The following is an 18,105-nucleotide window of genomic DNA, read 5'->3' as shown; positions in this document are numbered from 1 at the left end:
AATGTGCGACGCAAAAGAGCAGAAACGGCACTTGCATCCAATCGAAACGAGGCGGCGGAGTCTGCATCGCCATAGGCATCAGCGGAAGTCGTACGTAAATGACAGTAACGGAGGAACGCTTAGTGCTTATTTGTGCCTTTATTGCGTTTACCGTCGCGCATAACATAGATGACATAGATCCCGCATAACATAGATCATAGATGGTGGCGTTGACCGCCATTTATGATCGCATTGATAGCGGCCACGGTTTCTTCTGCAATAGTTGCTGCAAAAGTAGTTTTGTTTTGGCTCAATATGTGCGTCGGCCGCATGCCTAAAAAGCTGCGTAGTCGCCATCCATGATCACATAGATAGCGACCGTGATTTTGTCTACAGTTGTTCCAACGAAAGGTAGTTTCGTTCTGACTCTGTGCGTGCATCGGCTGCGTGCCTTAAGCAGCGCGAAGTCGCCGTTCATAATCGCGTCGATAGCGGCGGCGGTTGCGACAAACAGTTGCTTCGGTTTGACTCGGTGCAAAGCTGTCGAGGACAAAGAACACCGGCGGTCTACATCGCGATGGATGTGCGATCTGTTGGCGATCAGCTTACTGGCGAAAAAATTATCGGGATGTGCGCGTGGCAGTGCGAAGTGTGTCGCAAATGATGGCACGCGCCACGGCCATGCAGCCAAGGAAGTCGCGAGGCCTCGATCGCCGCTGCGAGAGCCAACCAGTCACGAGATGACGAGAATTGCAGCTTCCACACTGCTTTTATGCAAAATAGCAAAAGGGTTTGCTCATCCATTCCACTAATAAAAGTGTGTTAACGTAGTAAGCATTTGCTTATTGTTTTCTGGATACCCTGATAATTCGGCATTCGGTTAATTCAAACATTTTTTTTCGTCCCGTGAAATTTGAATTAATTAGGCTTTACTGTAATATGTGGTGTATACTATTCGAACTATTCGATTTGAAATTATTCGACCAAATCTCTATTCGCTTTGAATCTCAAAATCACTATTCACCCATCCCTAAAAATGTATTGTATGACCGCAGCTTGGTGATGTGCTGAGCTTCGGTGTCGAAAGATAGTGTTTTCTGGGTATGTATCGACCGGTAAAAAACAAGTGTTACTGTGTTGGGTCATTCTTTGTGTTCTTGATCTCAAACGTTGGCACGGAAAAATCAAGAACGAAATGGGATCGTATCAATGAGATTCTACTGTAGTCCATTTTTACCGATAAAGAATTAACTAGGCCCTAGTGGAAGCCATAAAAAATCCATGATGTCGGGGCAAGCTGGTTCGGAAACTTCAATGCAGCGGCACCACCCGTCTTTCCAATTTGTGCTGTTTCTGCCTTACAAAGCCTCTTCTTGCGGTGAGACTGGCGGGTTCAGTATAGTGAAGGGTGATTTACTGATGCAGGTGAAATCATTTTTCTCTTTAGTGTCCCTTTAGTAACTCCTGTTTGCAGTTATTCAGTTAAGGGAATCAAAGAATCACCAGAGTAAGGGGAATTTATTTGTTCCGTGTCATCGCAGCACCAACGCTGAAGACCCTGTGCCTGCTGGCTGTCATAGATGCGCGCATGGACATCAGCCACTTGCCACAAGACATAGAATCACCAGAGTAAGGGGAATTTATTTGTTTCGTGTCATCGCAGCACCAACGCTGAAGACCCTGTGCCTGCTGGCTGTCATAGATGCACGCATGGACATCAGCCACTTGCCACAAGACATCAGGTGAGCTGTCAAGTGGTTGTGATCGGCACTTGTATGGGGGCAATGGTCATAGGCACCATCATTTATGCCCTTAGCGGTAACATTGAGACTGTGCTAGTAATTTTAATTAGAGAGACATATTCCTAATACGACTACTGAATGTGAAAATGTAGATGTTAATTGCAGACTTGGCCTGGTGTCACTTACCTTGAGTATAGATCCTGCTATCTTTTGCACTGCTATCTTTTGCACTGCTATCTTTTGCACTGCTATCTTTTGCACTGCTAACTTTTGCACTGCTAACTTTTGCACTGCTAACTTTTGCACTGCTAACTTTTGCACTGCTAACTTTTGCACTGCTAACTTTTGCACTGCTAACTTTTGCACTGCTAACTTTTGCACTGCTAACTTTTGCACTGCTAACTTTTGCACTGTAACAAAAAAAGGCATATTGATTATAAGTGATCCTGTTGTGCACATGCAAATAGAGAGAATCTAGTACTAATTTCCAGACAAAGCAATTATTTATTGTTCTTTCAAATACACACATTATGGCATAGGGACATCCTTTCAGTGCACCCTATTGATGAAGAGATCCATTTATCAGTTTTTATTGGGAAAGTATTTAGAATATAATTGAGGAAAAATTAAATTAAAGCAGGTGTACCTGTCTGTAGGTAAACCCTTGCCCCTGTCCCAACTTGTAATTGCTAACTTTTGAAAAAGAAAAAAAGGGCTAGCTTGTGTGTTAAAGAAAATATAGCATATTAATGCACATGTGTTTAAGAATTCTCAATTCGCTTAAGTTGCGCAGCTGTTACTTAGGGGGCTGGCGAAGAGAAGCTCATCTTTTAATGAAAGTGTGGTTTTGAGGTATTTCCATGCCAGATTCACGATCTGACTATGAGGCACGCTGTAGTGGGGGACTTCAGGATAACTTTAACCCCCTGAATGCACCGATAAGCCTAAGTACACAAGCATTTTCACATTTCACCTGCATTGAAATGTTGCCACCGCGGCTGAGATATAACTTGCGATCATGGGCTCAGCAGCACAGCACCCTAGCCTCTGGGCTACAGTGGTGAGTAAAGTGGAACAAAGAAAATGTCCTTGCTTTGTAGGTCTCCTTTGTACTACTATCCGGCAGTGGTGGGGGAGCAGTGAGAATGTTAATAGTAAACTGAGTTTTAACATTTAAGAGAAAAAGTATTACAAAGGGCCATCAAAGCAGAAGCTTGGCGTTAACAGCAGTGATTGTGAAAACTTTTCTGTTGGTTTTTCCCCTGTGACCTGTCACTGAGCTTACCTTGTATCTTTGGTAACCACCTGTATAGCGCAATGCCAGTTAGGGAAGCAAGTTCTACTGTTAATGGTGGTGCTGCAGTTCTCCGTCATTGACTCTCTAATTTCCATACTGGCTTTCAACGCTTCAACAATGTATGTAAGTGTTAGCATGCCCTTCTAGGTCGCTGTAGCGTAGTCGCTTCATTTTTTAGAACTACAGAAAGTTGAGCTAGTTGGTAGGGATTCATTTTTTACAAGGCAAATGTAAATGTTCACTTTTATTACAATTATTACAGATGATGAGTAATTGAACAAGGAATGTCGCTTTAAGACAACAGTTTTGACAAGAGGACTTGTCTTCGTCAGTGACTTCTATTACAGCCACATTTAGGTTTCCATTTCCTCAGTCATCTTGTCGTGCCACTTTTGGTATGACTTTTAGCATGGATGCTGCTGCTTAGAATATCAAAAGCAGGACCGAACTTTGCAGTCTGCCAGTATTAGGGTAAGCGTGTAGGAATGGAAGAACTAGGAGGGAGCATCGCAGGATAAAATTCAAGCTAGTAAAAGTTGGTCCTACACGTGATCACGTCGTGGTGACTTTTAGTGTATTCCACTGCCGTGCTTGGCGCACTGCTCTTTCGAAGTATGACAGTAACGTGCGGCTGACCGCACTTTCACATTGCAACGAAGATGATAAATCTCTACGTTGCAGTAAAAGACGTTTGTAATAGAAGTCGCCTTTGCAGGTGGGAGATCAGTGCCATGACAACAAACAACAGCATCTCGCGCCCATCGCAGACGACGGGTTGAGTTTCCCCCCCCCCCCCCCTGCCACAGTGAGGCATTCCTGTGGTGTAGCCGCCGGCGATGGGTGGCAAAGGTTGTACATAAGTGGCGACGTGCATCACCAGGCCATCTCCTTCTCACCTGGTGGACGAGGCGGAGCTCTGGACACCACGCTCGTCAGGAGGCGCACCAGTTTGGTGATCTGGTGATCACCGAACTGGAGTTCTTGGTGATCTCGGAGAGGGGGGCATCAGAAAGAAAAGAATGCAAACACGTTCCTCAAGCTCTTGGAAAGGGTTGTGTCTTTTGATGTTCCCAGTGTGGTTGTGAAAGCAGCGATTGCTGGCGATTGTTGTTCTCTAGAGCTGGCTGATCTTTCTTTTTTTCCTGTTCCCCATTGAGGTTTCGCCGAAACTTTACACCACCATGCTTGTGTGTGTGCGTCTTCTGGTACTGAAGACGAAATCCACTTCTGTTCAAAGTTGTTTTGAGTTGTTGTCCCTGGAGGAAGTAGGCACAGTGGTATTTTGGGTTTTTGTACATAGTCTTGTTTTGTTTCCCCCCCCCCCCCCTTTTTTTTTCTTTGGAGGTAGAGAAGCTCAACTGAAGAGAGCTGTAGAACCAGCTGAAATTTTTTTTTTCTTTTTGCTGAATTTTCAAAAGTCAAGAATTCATTTCTCTTTGGAGATTTCTGTATAGTAGTTTTTTTTTTGTGTGTGTGGGACAGGTTCCTTATTTAAATAGAGGTGCGCAAATATTTCAGTTTGCCCTTCCAGTTTGCTATTAGACGAGTGCTAACCATTAGTTAGATGGCGTCATGCAGCTGGTACTAATCTGTGACAGATCAACCATTGCAAAGTTGTTGTTTTTTTTCATTCATTGATGTGTTTCCAAGTCATTGTATGCTAGATGAGTATGAACTGTTAAGTATGAAATGACGTCACTGACTAATAAGGAAGTCTGAACCATAAGGCATTGCTAAATTGATGTGGCACGACCTAGGCTGGCTTGATTGGTTGAATCATGGTTGGTTTAAACACGACTTCAATGGGGGGGAGAGCTTCTTGCTTTTCATCAAAAGTCATGCCTAAGGGTATCGTGTGCTATGTGAAAATTAAGCATTAACGCCTAGGCACGTGACGGATGGACCTGACCATGTTATGGTAATCTTACTGTGAATCGTAACTTATAGACATGTAAATAGACTTTGTTTAGACGAGGCGCACAATTCCTTGTGGTTCCCGTGGAGTTTTTATTACACTCAAAGCGGGGGGTGCCGTGGCATCATAGCATGCACAAAACATGGTACGAAGTGTAGGCTTTGGACTGGCATCTTCCTTGAGGCCAAAGACCTCTTGAAGACGTCCTGTGAGGGCAAATGTTAGTCCTGCACAAAGGCTAAGCGACTATTAGGGTACTGTTTAAGTATTCATGCTTTCGTGCTATGGCTTTCGCTTGCACCAAACGTGAACACTTACCGCTGGCAAGTTGCTGAATTTTGAAGAAAGTTTACATCAGGGCCCTCATTGTTAGCATGTAATTTTTATTGTACGTTTGTTTTCTTCATTTGCTTGAGCAAACATCAATGCAAGGTGAGGTCCAAATTTTGACGGCAACCCGTCTGGCTGAGAGAATACATGTTCTCCAAAGACACAAAATTGAAGCACAGACAAGAAGAGTAGCGAAATTTAATGAAGTTCATTAAATGAAGTTCGTTTTGTTCATAATTTAATGATGCTGAAACGTCATTAAATTTCACTACTCTTTTGGTCATTGCTTCACTTCACATCTTTGGATAACATCAGAACAAGGTGTGCCATTTCGGAAGGGCCAAGTGAACATAAGGTCAAGCAGTGTCCAAGCCAAGCCAGGCCTTCTACATCCTGGCATTCTTCTGTTTCCACAGCACTCTCTTTAAAAATTCAAGCTGGTGTAGATGGCCATTCCACATGTCTCTCTAGGCTGCATTTTATAAAACTCTTGTCAGTTCCCAAGCATCTCGTGGGAGGCTGACTTCTTTGTTCTGCTCAAGTTGTACAAGTTCATTTGGCACTGTGCATTGCTCATTTTCCTGATTTGGTAGGTGAAATTGTGTTCATGACTGTAAATTAGAAGGTTCTTGCGCGGACCAGTCAGCCATAAAAGGAATACACACGAGACAGGAGCGTGTCCATGTATTATTTGTGTAATCGTCAGGTTTGTGCAAGAATGTTCTTGTTTGCTACCATGCACAAACTAACTCAGCAACGTGTCCTCCTTGTGTTCATGGATTGGAATTGAAGCGACAGTTCTAGTTTGAGTTATAAACAGGAAGGTTATTTCGAAATGAATTGCACTTGATTCCTTAACCCTTTGACTCCCAATCTTGACCTATAGTCATCCCAGCAGTTTGTACCAGTATTGCAGTTCATACCAGTAGTACTAGCACTTTATGCTGGACATCTAGGTCTCCCTAATGACCACTGCTACTTGAGTGGTTTAAACTTGCTGGTACTGGTATGGTAGTACTGCTTCTACAAGTCCTGTTTGTCCAGGTTACAATTGCTATTTTACCTTTTCTTGTCAAAAGTGAAACACGTGTCAACTCAGTTGACGCTGTGCACGAGACTGTTGGCGCATGTGTATTTGGTCAGGTGTTATCATGTGCCCACACAATCAGAGTAGAACCTTATGGATGCATTCCCAAGTCATGTAATTTCACAATTTGTGCTCTCATGGATGAGGGTTCTGAAAATGTCCTATTTAGACTATACAATCTAAGTATGTTTTTCCTTGCATTGTGTCTCAAAGTGTATCAACAAAATTCTAGAGTATATCCAAACTTGCACGTGCGCTGAGGGAAAGCCCCTATACTATGTTTTCCTTCCTGAGTATTCGGGATGAAATCAAGGATATACAGTGTGTGTAGGTGAAAAAATTCTTATGGAATAAAGAAATTGTGAAGTTTTGTACGCCTATTTGGGGAAAATTTTGGGAGTTAAACGGTTAGAATAATACATATTATTCGTGCTTGGAATGGATTCAGGCGTGGCCTTGTCTTGAGGACATAACGTAGTGGTGACTGAAACCAAGCCAACCTGGAACATTTGCGTCGGGAATTTTTTCGTTGATGTTTATTCCTGTTTAAGCTATTGGTCTCCCAAGATGGATTGTTGAAGAAAGGTAAACATTCACTTGAGATCCAACAAAATGTGCTCTGCAATGTCACATGGATACCTCCGTCCGAGTATTAATAGCGTTGTACATGCAGCAGACATCAAGCTGTAGCAGCTCGCGACTTAGACGCCAAGTGAGGCATAAAGGCATCCCGTGACGTTGTCACGCTTTTGTGACATTCAGCCTGGTTTATCAAGCTGTCTGGTGGGATGCTTGCACATGCAAAAGCTGTTGACAATAGGACAACTGCAGTCATCTCCCAATCAGCCTAGAGCTGCATATTTCCTTCGAATGTGGATTGCCACTCATTTTGTTTTCTTAAAGCTGGTTTATGGATCCATATGGAATGCGAAGGAAATAAGAGTGAAGGATAGGAAAGTACAGTAACTGGCTTGGTTGCACAGGATACGTCTAAACTCGCTTTTGAAAACCATTTACCGGTTTTTAGGGGCCGTTTACCAATCTTCGATGCTGTTAACATCTAGATTTGCAACTTCAGCTGTAAGCGAGAATGAAATCTTGCTGTACAGTTCTATTCGTTTATAATGAAAACAGGGCAAGTGCTTGTGTCGATGGGACTTGTTCGTTGCATCCTGTACGGTAGACTTGAAAACAATTCAAAAATAAAATTGCAGCTGATTCAAAGAGATCTGTAAGTTTTGTTTTGCATGTTAATGCATTTTAAAGCAGCACGATTATGAATCGTCGAAGAATTACTCAATGTTAAAGCGTTTTGGCTTCCCAGAGCCAATCAAAGCGGTAAGCACTGCTGATGAGCGAGCATACATTAGGCACGAAAAGTTCAAATCAGCCCATATTTAATGTTCAGGCTTCTGTGAGGTGGACAGGTGTCCTTGCTAAATGGTCCCGACCCGCTCACTTGGTCACTGCGAAAGCAAGTATATTGTACATGTATCTTTCCACCTACATATTTTGGTGGTATGAATTTTGGGGATCAATGGATACCCATTTACATATGCATTTGTCATAACCAGTAATTCTGTTTTGAACGGTGTCCTATTCGATATCAAATGATTGAAATTTACGAGACTTCGTACGAAAATGTGCAGTCTGTAGAAATTTTAATTGATGCAAGTTGGCTACATCGAAGGTGTCTGAAATCGGCCCAAGCAAAACAGTAATGCAGCTGTGTGCAAAGAAAGGAATTTTACTTTAGAGCCAAAGGCAATCGACCCTCTTAATGAGGAAAGCTTTATTTTGAAATGTGCCAGGAAGAAAGCTTCGTCACCATACGACTCACCGTCCCATCGTGAATACATCGCCATTCCACCAGACAGCTCTGACTGGCGGCAGTCCCTGATATTAAGGTGTTGAAAAGTGTGCGATGACGATCGCATGGCAGGCAGTTATAGTGTTTCTCCACCAGGGCTGTGTGTTTCATTAAGCCTAAGTTGTTTGGGGTTCCAAATGTGAGCTGACTGGCTCAAGCTTCTCTAAAAAGAAATTCAGCAGCCAGTTTTGCAGTACGATTGAACAAGAGAAGCTGTAGGCACTTGCGCCTGTACTTGTTGCTGCAATTTTTTTTTAGCTTCGTAATTCAGTGCCACTTTAAAAAAATTAGCTGCTACTTCCTCATTGTCATTTTACTATTCCATCATGTACTTGTGCTTGAGGGATGATTTCTGATGTCTTGCATGTTTGAAGTTCCTGCAGGATTACTGGAAAAAAAAATCTGACCTTGTCAGTGGCGAGAGTTAAGTGGCACTAATCTCCACGCTTGCGTGCGATGGTCTGAATATGTCGTTTGTGCCAGTGCAGTCATTTCTGTTAATGTGGCCATCCCATAGCTGCCAGTCAGGACTCCAGGTCCTAATCTAAGGGATTTGCAAGTTGCAAAGCTTTTGTCACTGTGCCTAGTTGCCTTCGTTTCGCACTGCGAGTGTGACTTGAAAAATGAGTGGACTGAAATGTTTTATCATCATTCCACGCAATGATTCTAGTGATCACGCAATTGTGCCAATTGATTATGTTAACGGTGGTGTGCAGCCAGGGAAACTGTCTATTTTCCACAATCATTTCACTTGGGCAGAAATTTCCCTGCGTCCATCATTGATGTCCACTTTGTAAGTGCAAAGCTTGCCTGTGACGCCATTATTCTTAGCCAGATGCCAAATTTGCAAGGTTTCTGTCAATTATGCACCGATTTGCACACTGATGGAGTGTGCCAACACATCCTAGCATGTTTCCTCATGGAAGAGAGTGCGCGAAATGCATTTGCATTGAACAACGAAAGTACCATGTGGTGAAGGTGTTTTTACATTCGTATGCAGCTTTAGGTTCAGCTGTTTATGGTCTGTCAGCTGCACAGTTTTCCTTGAAAGTGCACAATTCTAATCCCCTGTCCAGAACGACCTCATAGGAGGCGACTTCTGGCTCCTCGCGTTCACAGGTTGCAATGTAGCGTAATGCTTTACAAGAGGTTGCTCCCGTTGACACTGGCGAGAGGAACTGTCATATAAGCAGTGTGAAAATACACTGTGTAAGAAAATATGGGTCTGAGCACAAGAAGCAAGTAGCTTCAGTACCAAAATGGAAGCCAAGTTTACTAATGAAGGGCCCACTACAGAGGCAAATGCAACGGACGATGAAAGCAGCGTCAAAAGTTCAAGAATGGGCATCAAATGACTCTGAACGAAGAAAAAGATCACTACTGAGTGCAGTTGCTTCCCTGTCCCGAAAGTAGTCCTGGCCGGTCAGCACATTCCACTGCATGCGTTCAACGTCGCATCCCTGAATTCTCACTGGCTTGGCTATTTTTTGTCACCATGGTGGCGCTGTTCTGTGCAGATGCAAATTGCTAGTTGGTACAGTATGGTAAATTTGAATGGCAACAATGCGGGACTTTGTTAGACCGCTGGTTGCAGATGTCACTCAGATGAAGTGGAGATTGGGTATTTATCGCCTTACTGAGGGATTTATGGGCTGCATTAGGCTGTGCTTGTCAAACTTGTCAGTTTACTCTTGTTGCAATGTGTCAATTAGAAAAAACCCATCTAGGCAGTTCTTTTAATTTTGAAGTCTCGAAAACGTTTATTGCCCATCCGCGGGTCAAACTTTGCTGAAATACATGTCAAAAGATGCAAGAAAGCTTATTTCACACACTATTTGAATGAGCAGTTTTTGTTTTCTTTCCTGTATCTTTCTCTCTTCTTTTTTTTTTGCTGCTTTTAGTTTTGTTAATATTAAGGAAGAAGAAAACACACCATCTGGTATGAGGGATGCTAGAATGTTTTTGCAAGTATTCCATGGTGTAGTATTGAGTTTGAAAGGATTAATGTTATATATCTCACTCCATCGTTGTTGGATGGTGTCTGCAGTCGTTATGGTGCTTTCTTGCAAACCAGCTGTGTTCACGCCTGACTATAAGCCCAGTAGTTTTTGTAACATTTTATTGCACAGTCTCACGGGGGAGAGCCATGAGGAAACAAAAGCTCGTATATCTCCTCTTAGTGCTGAAAATCTCCTGGCTTGATGCATCAGAAGCATATTTCATCATCGACTCTCCTAGTTACCAGCTTGGCTCACTCACTTGGTTAGATGCCTCATTGCGTGCACGTTGCTTGCACATTTTGCAAATTACGTGAATTGGAATTGAGCAGTGGTGTCCTCGGCGAGTGTTTCGTTTTCTTCGTCGACCATTGAGGACCAGCTCATTTCATTCAACATGATTGTAGCACTGCATTTTATTGCTGGTCACATTGCTGTAGGACATCACTATTGGCCATTAGGGCAGTTTATAAAGCAGCTGTCTCAGTGACTGATACAAACATTCCCGTGGTTGTAACCCCAGGTTACTGGCGGCCAGTAATTGAACGCAGTATCAGCACAGCATTTGCCGAAGCAGGCTAGTCGTTACTAGTGAACTGCACCTTCCTCGCAAGCTGCTTGATTTAAATGCCACAATAAGTACTTGTAGACTGGTTATTGACGTTGCTGTCATATTTGACGTTATGAAGCTGTCAACTGGCCATGCATGAATAAGTTACTTGCTCTACATGTTACTGTATAGATGAGGCACGCATGTGCAGTGGAGTTCAATATCACGCCGATTGCGTAATCGCTAATTAAATGATTGGTCAGCAGTTGCTCAGCCAGTACAAGCACAGACATTGGCTTCTGTTATCTGCCTTGCAACTTTCATGTGCTTGGCCTTGTGGGGCTTTGCCAAACGTAGAGAAGCAGTAAAGAGAATAATTTAAGCTGTACAAGTAAATTACTCTTCTACAATGTCAAAAAACAAAACAAAAAAAAAACTCTTGTCGTGAATGGAGGCTTGATAAGCCAGAAGAGACGGAAAAAAGAAAGGTGGGTGACAGCACCACCTTGAAATTTCTGCACAAGCTAATTGTGACGGTGATGGCATTGACAGCATCTCTGCGAGCCCAGTAAATTTTTTATCAGTTAAAGTGGACTTGATTGTAAAGTCGAACCTCATTGTAACTAAGTCGCATCTGACGTGAAAATAGCTTCGTCATACCCAATATTCGTTATAAATACATATATGTTGCACTGTAATAACAATGAGATAACTTGTTATTTACTTAATTATAGCCAATAATTTGTTATATCTGTTCGTTATGTCATGGTTCGACTATTATAAAGAGTCACACTGTACTTGGCATGTTTCAATAACTTTTACCGAGCCATAACAGCCCCCCCCCCCCCCCTCCCAATTCGGTTATGATATAATACTATTACAACTTTGACATCACACTGATATACTGGCCCCTGAGGTTCTAATGTGAAATTAAAAAAAAAACTTTGACCAACATTTTTCCTTTCAAAAATTAACTTATTACTGCAAGGTTAATGAAAAGAGTTTTGAAATAATACTTTGAGCACTCTGAACTGATGGAGTGTTTCTCTTTATGGTCCTTTCAAGTCAAAATTTACTCAAGCACACACAGCCTGTTTGAACTAAGCTGTACTGTACTGTATATGGAGTGCACATGCCTTGTGCGTTTGCATCGGCATTGAAAATGTTAGTGAAGCACCAGTCAAGTCAGCAAGTTTTTCACAACTTAGGTGCATCACCTCAAGGTGATGCACTGGGGTTTCATGTGCTCAAGCACATAATTCCTGCATTAGTTTTATGCCACTATATTAGTCCTGTTAATACTATTGAAGATAGAATAGTACTGTTAAATATAGGGAGACAGTACTGTGGATTAGAGAATGAGGGTAGCTGATATTTTAGTTGGGATTGAGATGTAGAAATGAAGTTGGGCAGGCCATGTAATGCATAGGGCAGATTACCCAGGTGGTCTGTTAGAGTTACGAACGGGTGTCAACACAAGGGAAGTACAGTCGAGGACGACAGAAAATGAAGTGAGGAAATTCGCAGTCATAGGATGGGGTCATCTAGCACAAGACGAAGGTGACTGGAAATCGATGGGAGAGGCCTTCGTCCTCCAGTGGACATAAAAATAGGCTGATGATGATGATGATCAATCCTAATGTAAGCACCATTTTCTGTCTCTTACTCTCGAACTAGCAGCATGTGTTTAGAATCGTACGTTAATGTTCAGTAATGCACCTGCTTATGGAGTACAGTTGGAAGATAAAGCAGAGAAATGGATCCTAATGATAGGTGGTGGGTTGCTGAATATTGTATTGGTAGTGTGCCGATTATTACATGCAGAAGCAGCGACAGCTGTGTTATTTTATACTCGATACCACACTTAGTAGTGTTTTGCAGTGCGAGCGTGCCAACACAGGCTGTCGCTCAGTCAGAGTTACTCCTCAAAGCAGCGACTGGAAAATGGAAATTACTAAGTGCCCTGTGTTCCTGCGCCTTGCAGGTGTGTTTGGTTGGTTTATTGTTTCTCTATGTAATGGTGCAACCCAGATTGATAGGTTGGCCATGATCATGCGGTGCGAGGGGGAGAGAGTATAGAGGAAGTTTTGTGGAATACAAAATGAAACAGAACAAATGAGTGGAAATTTTGGAATTGAGAGTCCTCCGATACATATGCACATTGAATAATAACCATTGTCTATGTTATTATGAATGTTACTAATATCTTCTCAAAAGGGAATATGTTACAGTTTTGCATCTTCCAGTCTTTGGCTGTGTGTTGCTGCTAACTTGAGCAGTTAATTTTCAGGTGCATGATTTTTCATCAAAATACTATTTTCTTGAAGGAAGCGGAATGAGAACTAAAAGCAACTTATTACTGAGGGTTTATTTATGGTTATTATTTGGGAGGACTTGTACTCTGTCTCCGCATATCTGTGCCACACAGCAAAAGGTACGGGTTGAGTTGACCAACCAGAGCAGATGACCAGAAGAAGGGCTCCCCTGTTGTCCGGCTCCAATCAACCTCCGTGCAACGCTGACTGAGGGATTAGCGGTGCACAGTGGGCGAGCCCTCCTGCTTTCTTGAAGCACACAACCAGCTCTCGTTACTGATTGGCTGACGGGAAAGCCCTAGCCTTTGCTGCATTGTACGGAGTAGTAGTGGCGGAGTAGTTCTGAACAGGGTCTAACAGCTAGTCTTGAGCGTCCTATTGGTGATTACGACAAGAATCTAAATGGTTGTGTGTGTGGGCGTTATGTTTACAAAGTGTTAAACAGCTTGGTTGATTTTAGTCTATATGACACGCTCTCTCTGGTTGTCCTTTCTTTTATTTTTTTCCCCCTTCTTGGATCCTGTGCAGGTGTCTGTATTGCGTAGAGGTGTTAAATGTTGCCATCTTGCGAAACGTTCTTTGGCTTGCTACTACTGCCTTGAATGCTGTATCTTTCCTGCGTGTCGAGTGCACGTTGAGCTCTTTTCATGCCGCTATGACTACGCAGGCTATCAGAAGTATGTACAACAAGGAAATGTCGCATGCCCCCATTTGCGTCGCACAATATGTGAAACGTGCTGATCGAAGCTAACAGGACCTGGCTTGCGGCCATAACTTTAGTAGTTTGAGAGGTTGTGATCCTTTGTTTTGCAGTGTGGGGTCGGTAATTTCTTTGCTTACTGCTGTTCTACCGACTTACCTTACAATGGTCGTCGTAGAAAATTTGTTGTCATTCTGTTTACTTTTTTGTTACATTCACATTCTGTTGAGATGATACAGAATATTGTGCATGATTTTTGCCCGGAGTTGTGCCTCTTGATTCACAGCCACGTTGTACATGGCCAATTGCGAATTAACCAGAAATGTTCTTGTCAGAGTGTCATGTTTTGAGAACAAATCATACTGACAGCACACGTCGAGAACCCTGTACTCTTCTCACTGTCGCTCCTGTCAGAGCTGCACCTTCTGGATATTCTCATGGCTTTGCTGTCTGCTATTACGCACATGTGGCTACACATGCAGAGGTATTTTATTTTATATTGACTCAGGCTCCTAATTCACATCTGATGTAATCGGCCACTATTGTCAAGGGCCCTCCTCTTTTTCCTTTGACTTTTATTTTGGTTTCTGAAGGAGAGTTTATAGTGTATAGTGCATCTATTGGACCAGAGTCATGTTTCGCCAATGCAGGCGAGTGTGATGCCTCTTCTCATCTATCTTGGTATTGATCCATGTGTTTGTATATGGTTAGCAAACGCACAATGCGACATATGTATAGTTAGTGAAAGTATGAAAGAATTTACGTACACATGTGCACAACAAGGTGAAACCTGTAACCGTGTGTGTTATCCTGTTTATCGAAGCAGGTTGCTAGAAGGCGCGGGCCACTGCTTGTTTTGGTCACGCCAGAGGCCGCCAACCTGATGCTTAACATAGTCACAGTGGGTGTTGTGGGGCTGTCTCAAGTAGGTGATCACTGTTCTTGCTGCTGGCAGTTGTCGGGAGTGTGGGGAGCTGCTTCCAGAAAGATGTGCTTGAGGCTCTAACAGCTGTGCAGATGATATTTAATTAGGGGTGTGCAAATAATAGTCTTTGCTATTTGATTCGTATTTGATTTGAGAATTCACTATTTGAAGTTGTAGAATATTACTTTTCGCTTGAATACTATTAGGGACACCAACTGTTGTTGCAGTCTACAAGAAGAAAGACTGATGTAATAAGTGGTCATTAAGTCATTACGGTCGTAGTCATTGGTGTGCCAGATGCATTCACCTTTTCACTGTTTCTCATTTACAAGCCTCTTAATTGACCTGACATCCAGTTGTTAAAGGCAATATGGGTACACATAATATAAATGTCTTCTTTTTCTTTTGCCAACGGGACTTCCAGAGCCTTTGTATTTTGCATTGTTTAGTAAGAACATATTTCCGTATTCGATTCGTTATGTGTAAGTTGCTTTTCTCTCATATATGTATTCAATTAGAAAGTTTTGCCATTTGAACACCTTTATTAATAATATGATAAATCGGCTGTTTAAATGGTCCAGGTGGTGCAGAAATTGGCTTTGTTTCTGTTTAAGGCCTAAATGGATGAGCAGTCAGTTAGTAGGCAACAAGTTTGTTTGTTTTTAGTTATGTGTCTGGCAATGTCCATAAGGACGCCAAATGGAGTGATGATCATGGAGCAGTGAACTGTATCTTACCATAGCACTAGGTTCATTGCATGACTATGTCACTGGTAACATAATGCCAGTGTTCAGGGGGCGGTGTTGTTCTAAACTTGCCATTGCGTTTTGGCATTTTGTTACATTGCCCCCAAGTTTATTGACTCGAAAGGTTAAGTAGATGCAATGCATAAAAGCACACTGTACCAAAATTGTTTATTTTTTTGCTGCTAAAGGTTAGCTAGAAGAATCCACCATCCCAAGCGCTTTGTTTATGCCATCGTGATCTGTTTGGCTGCAAATATGTGGGTCAAACTTGATTAGGACGTTTGTGAAATGGCATCAGCTTACATTCAGCTGAGATGCAGCGCATGTTGGCATCTTCAAGTGCACGTCTTCCTGGGAGCAAGCTCCAACTTGGTGGTTTGCCAATGTAATTGACTGTCATGCATATTGAGTGGATGTGTGATGCCGCAGGCATCCTGGTTTATTACTAGCCTCCTATATGTCGACGTGTTTCCTCAGGGTGTTCCATCTAGTGTAAAGTTTGTTGGCGTTGAGCATGTGGGCAGTGTTTGTATGAGTGAGGCTGTGTCTGGGAATAATTTTTTTGTTTTGTTTGGTCTTACCAGTGGGACATGTTGCATTGAACAAATCTATTGCTGCTTCCCTTCATAGCTACCATTGTGGATATGACATGCTTGAAGCACGGGTCAAGGATTCATGTTGAATCAAGCTAATTGCAGTCAGGATGCATAAAGTTTCTTTCACCATGGGTTACAGACGTGATAACTGAAGTAACCCTTGCAAATGGAAATTTTACCTCTTCTATACTTCTATACCTACTGGTGCTGCACTGTTGCAGAGAAAGGGACAGTCAGCCGTCCTCCAGAACGGCAGTTTTCGTTCCTCTAACGACCTCTTCTTCTTTGTTTTCCACTCCTCCTTTCTATGCACTTCATCTTTACTATATAGGTTGTCCCAACTGACGTTAGCCAAGCTGTTATAGGAAGAAAAGGAAAAAAAAAATGCGGTGATATAGAGACGCTTATAAGACTTCTGGTGTTCATTCATCAGAGGTTAGAAGACTGAACACTGTCATATAACAGTATCTTTTACTGTGTCTTTTTCTTCGTCATTTTCTTCTAGCACGTTGGATAACGTTAGCTGGGACACATGGTATATATCATGAGCAGATAACAGAAGGTAACCCCAACCAGACGCAGGCACCCCCCCGCATGCAGAAGCCGCGCTCACGCCGACAGTGCCCACACGCGCAGGGTTTTCGTGTTTCTGCACACACGTCTTGTGCAAGATGTACAGAGTGACACAGTGTTCCCGGCTGTTCTCCTTGACTGTATACGAGTGGTTCACTGGCGCACATGTGGCCCGAAAAGCGTATTATCCGCGCTCATCCATGCGTTCTCGTTTCCTGGAGCGACTGTCGTTTTCGATATGCGTCTGTTGTCGCGGTAGCGCCACTTCTATATATGACGCTGCGGCTTTCTTTTCCTCGTTTAATTTATATAAAAAGGAGATGAAAACGAAGTAAAAAAAAAACAATAAAAGGATGAAAAGTTTGATGTTTCGAGCTATGAGTGTGTTCTTATGCTTCCATGGAAGGTTTTTGTCAGCAGAGCCAGACAGAACGCACACGCACAGATTTCTGCTCCGGTAAAAAACAGCAGCAGCCAACTTGCAAAAAGTGTAGAGGTATGTAGCACATTTTCATAGCCTGTCATGATTTGGAGCGTGAAAAGAATCAGCATTTTTTTCTTCTCTTTCTGTTTGTGTTCTACGAAACAAGCGTGTCATTTACCCTTGCTGCTTTCCTACTAGAACACACGCTCTGCAGTAGCACTTGAAAATGTGGCGTGCCTGGAAACTATAGAGGTGTTAAATACATTCTCTTTGAACTATTCTCCTTTAGATACACAAATTTAACCATTGCATTGAACATATACAGTCGAACGACTCTGCAGCAAATGACACTACAATGAAATTACCTGTATAACAAAGTATTCAGTATCTCCCGGCCAATTTCCTATCTTTCATATGTATCATGGACACCACTACAGCGAAGGCAACTACAACGAGTTTGCCTGTACAACGAAGGAGTTTAGGTGTCCCTCTATGGCTGATTTGTTATTCTGTACAACAAACGCTCGTATAGGGATCACCGCACACCGCATTATCTATGGCATGCAGTGTCCCATCCATGACTGAACAAGAAAGGCCCACTGGGCCGAACAGCCGAACCCTTCGACGAGGGGCGCCAATGTGTGTAATGGTCTTAGCCGGAACAAAGGAAAGGCAAAACAATAGTCACAAAAATCTTTCTGCTCCCACTCAGTGGCGGTGCTAAGTATACCACGCTGTAGGAACTGATCACGGAAACCAACGCCGCCGAACTCTGTGAACTATAAGCGAAGCACATCGACTAAACCTGCTGCTGCAGAGGGGCGTTCGGACCTATCCGATTGGGAGTTGACGACAAGAACATCATCGACCACCTGCCTGCACTTCGCTTCTCAGCCAGCAACAATCGCACATACGTGACTTGTGCCAAAATTTAAAAGTGTGCAAGTAGCTGGACAGAACCAAGGTAATGTTTGCGTCACTCAAAGCAAGTCAGACGATATTTAAAAAAATGTTTTGCTTGATTACAGTCATTTTTAATTAATCAGCTTCATGAAAAAG

The 18,105-nt window shown here is 42.8% G+C and overlaps 1 protein-coding gene across 9 annotated transcripts in view; it reads left to right on the top strand.

The window, feature by feature from the left end:
* The window catches only part of LOC119458210 (kelch domain-containing protein 3-like), an 89,273-nt gene extending 72,285 nt beyond the window's left edge, over positions 1–16,988 (top strand). For all 9 annotated transcript variants that reach the window (XM_037720035.2, XM_049670840.1, XM_037720037.2 and 6 more), the window contains 2 exons: positions 1,643–1,721; positions 3,734–16,988. In XM_037720035.2, the coding sequence (XP_037575963.1) occupies positions 1,643–1,721; positions 3,734–3,797 (143 nt within the window). In that variant the 3' untranslated portion in view covers positions 3,798–16,988. The remainder of the gene's footprint in view (positions 1–1,642; positions 1,722–3,733) is intronic.
* The last annotated feature ends 1,117 nt before the right edge of the window (positions 16,989–18,105 follow it).

This window comes from Dermacentor silvarum, chromosome 7, assembly GCF_013339745.2.
Source record: "Dermacentor silvarum isolate Dsil-2018 chromosome 7, BIME_Dsil_1.4, whole genome shotgun sequence".
NCBI lineage: Eukaryota > Metazoa > Arthropoda > Arachnida > Ixodida > Ixodidae > Dermacentor > Dermacentor silvarum.
Note: the sequence above shows the minus strand (reverse complement) of the source record. Positions and strands in the feature narration are given on the sequence as shown.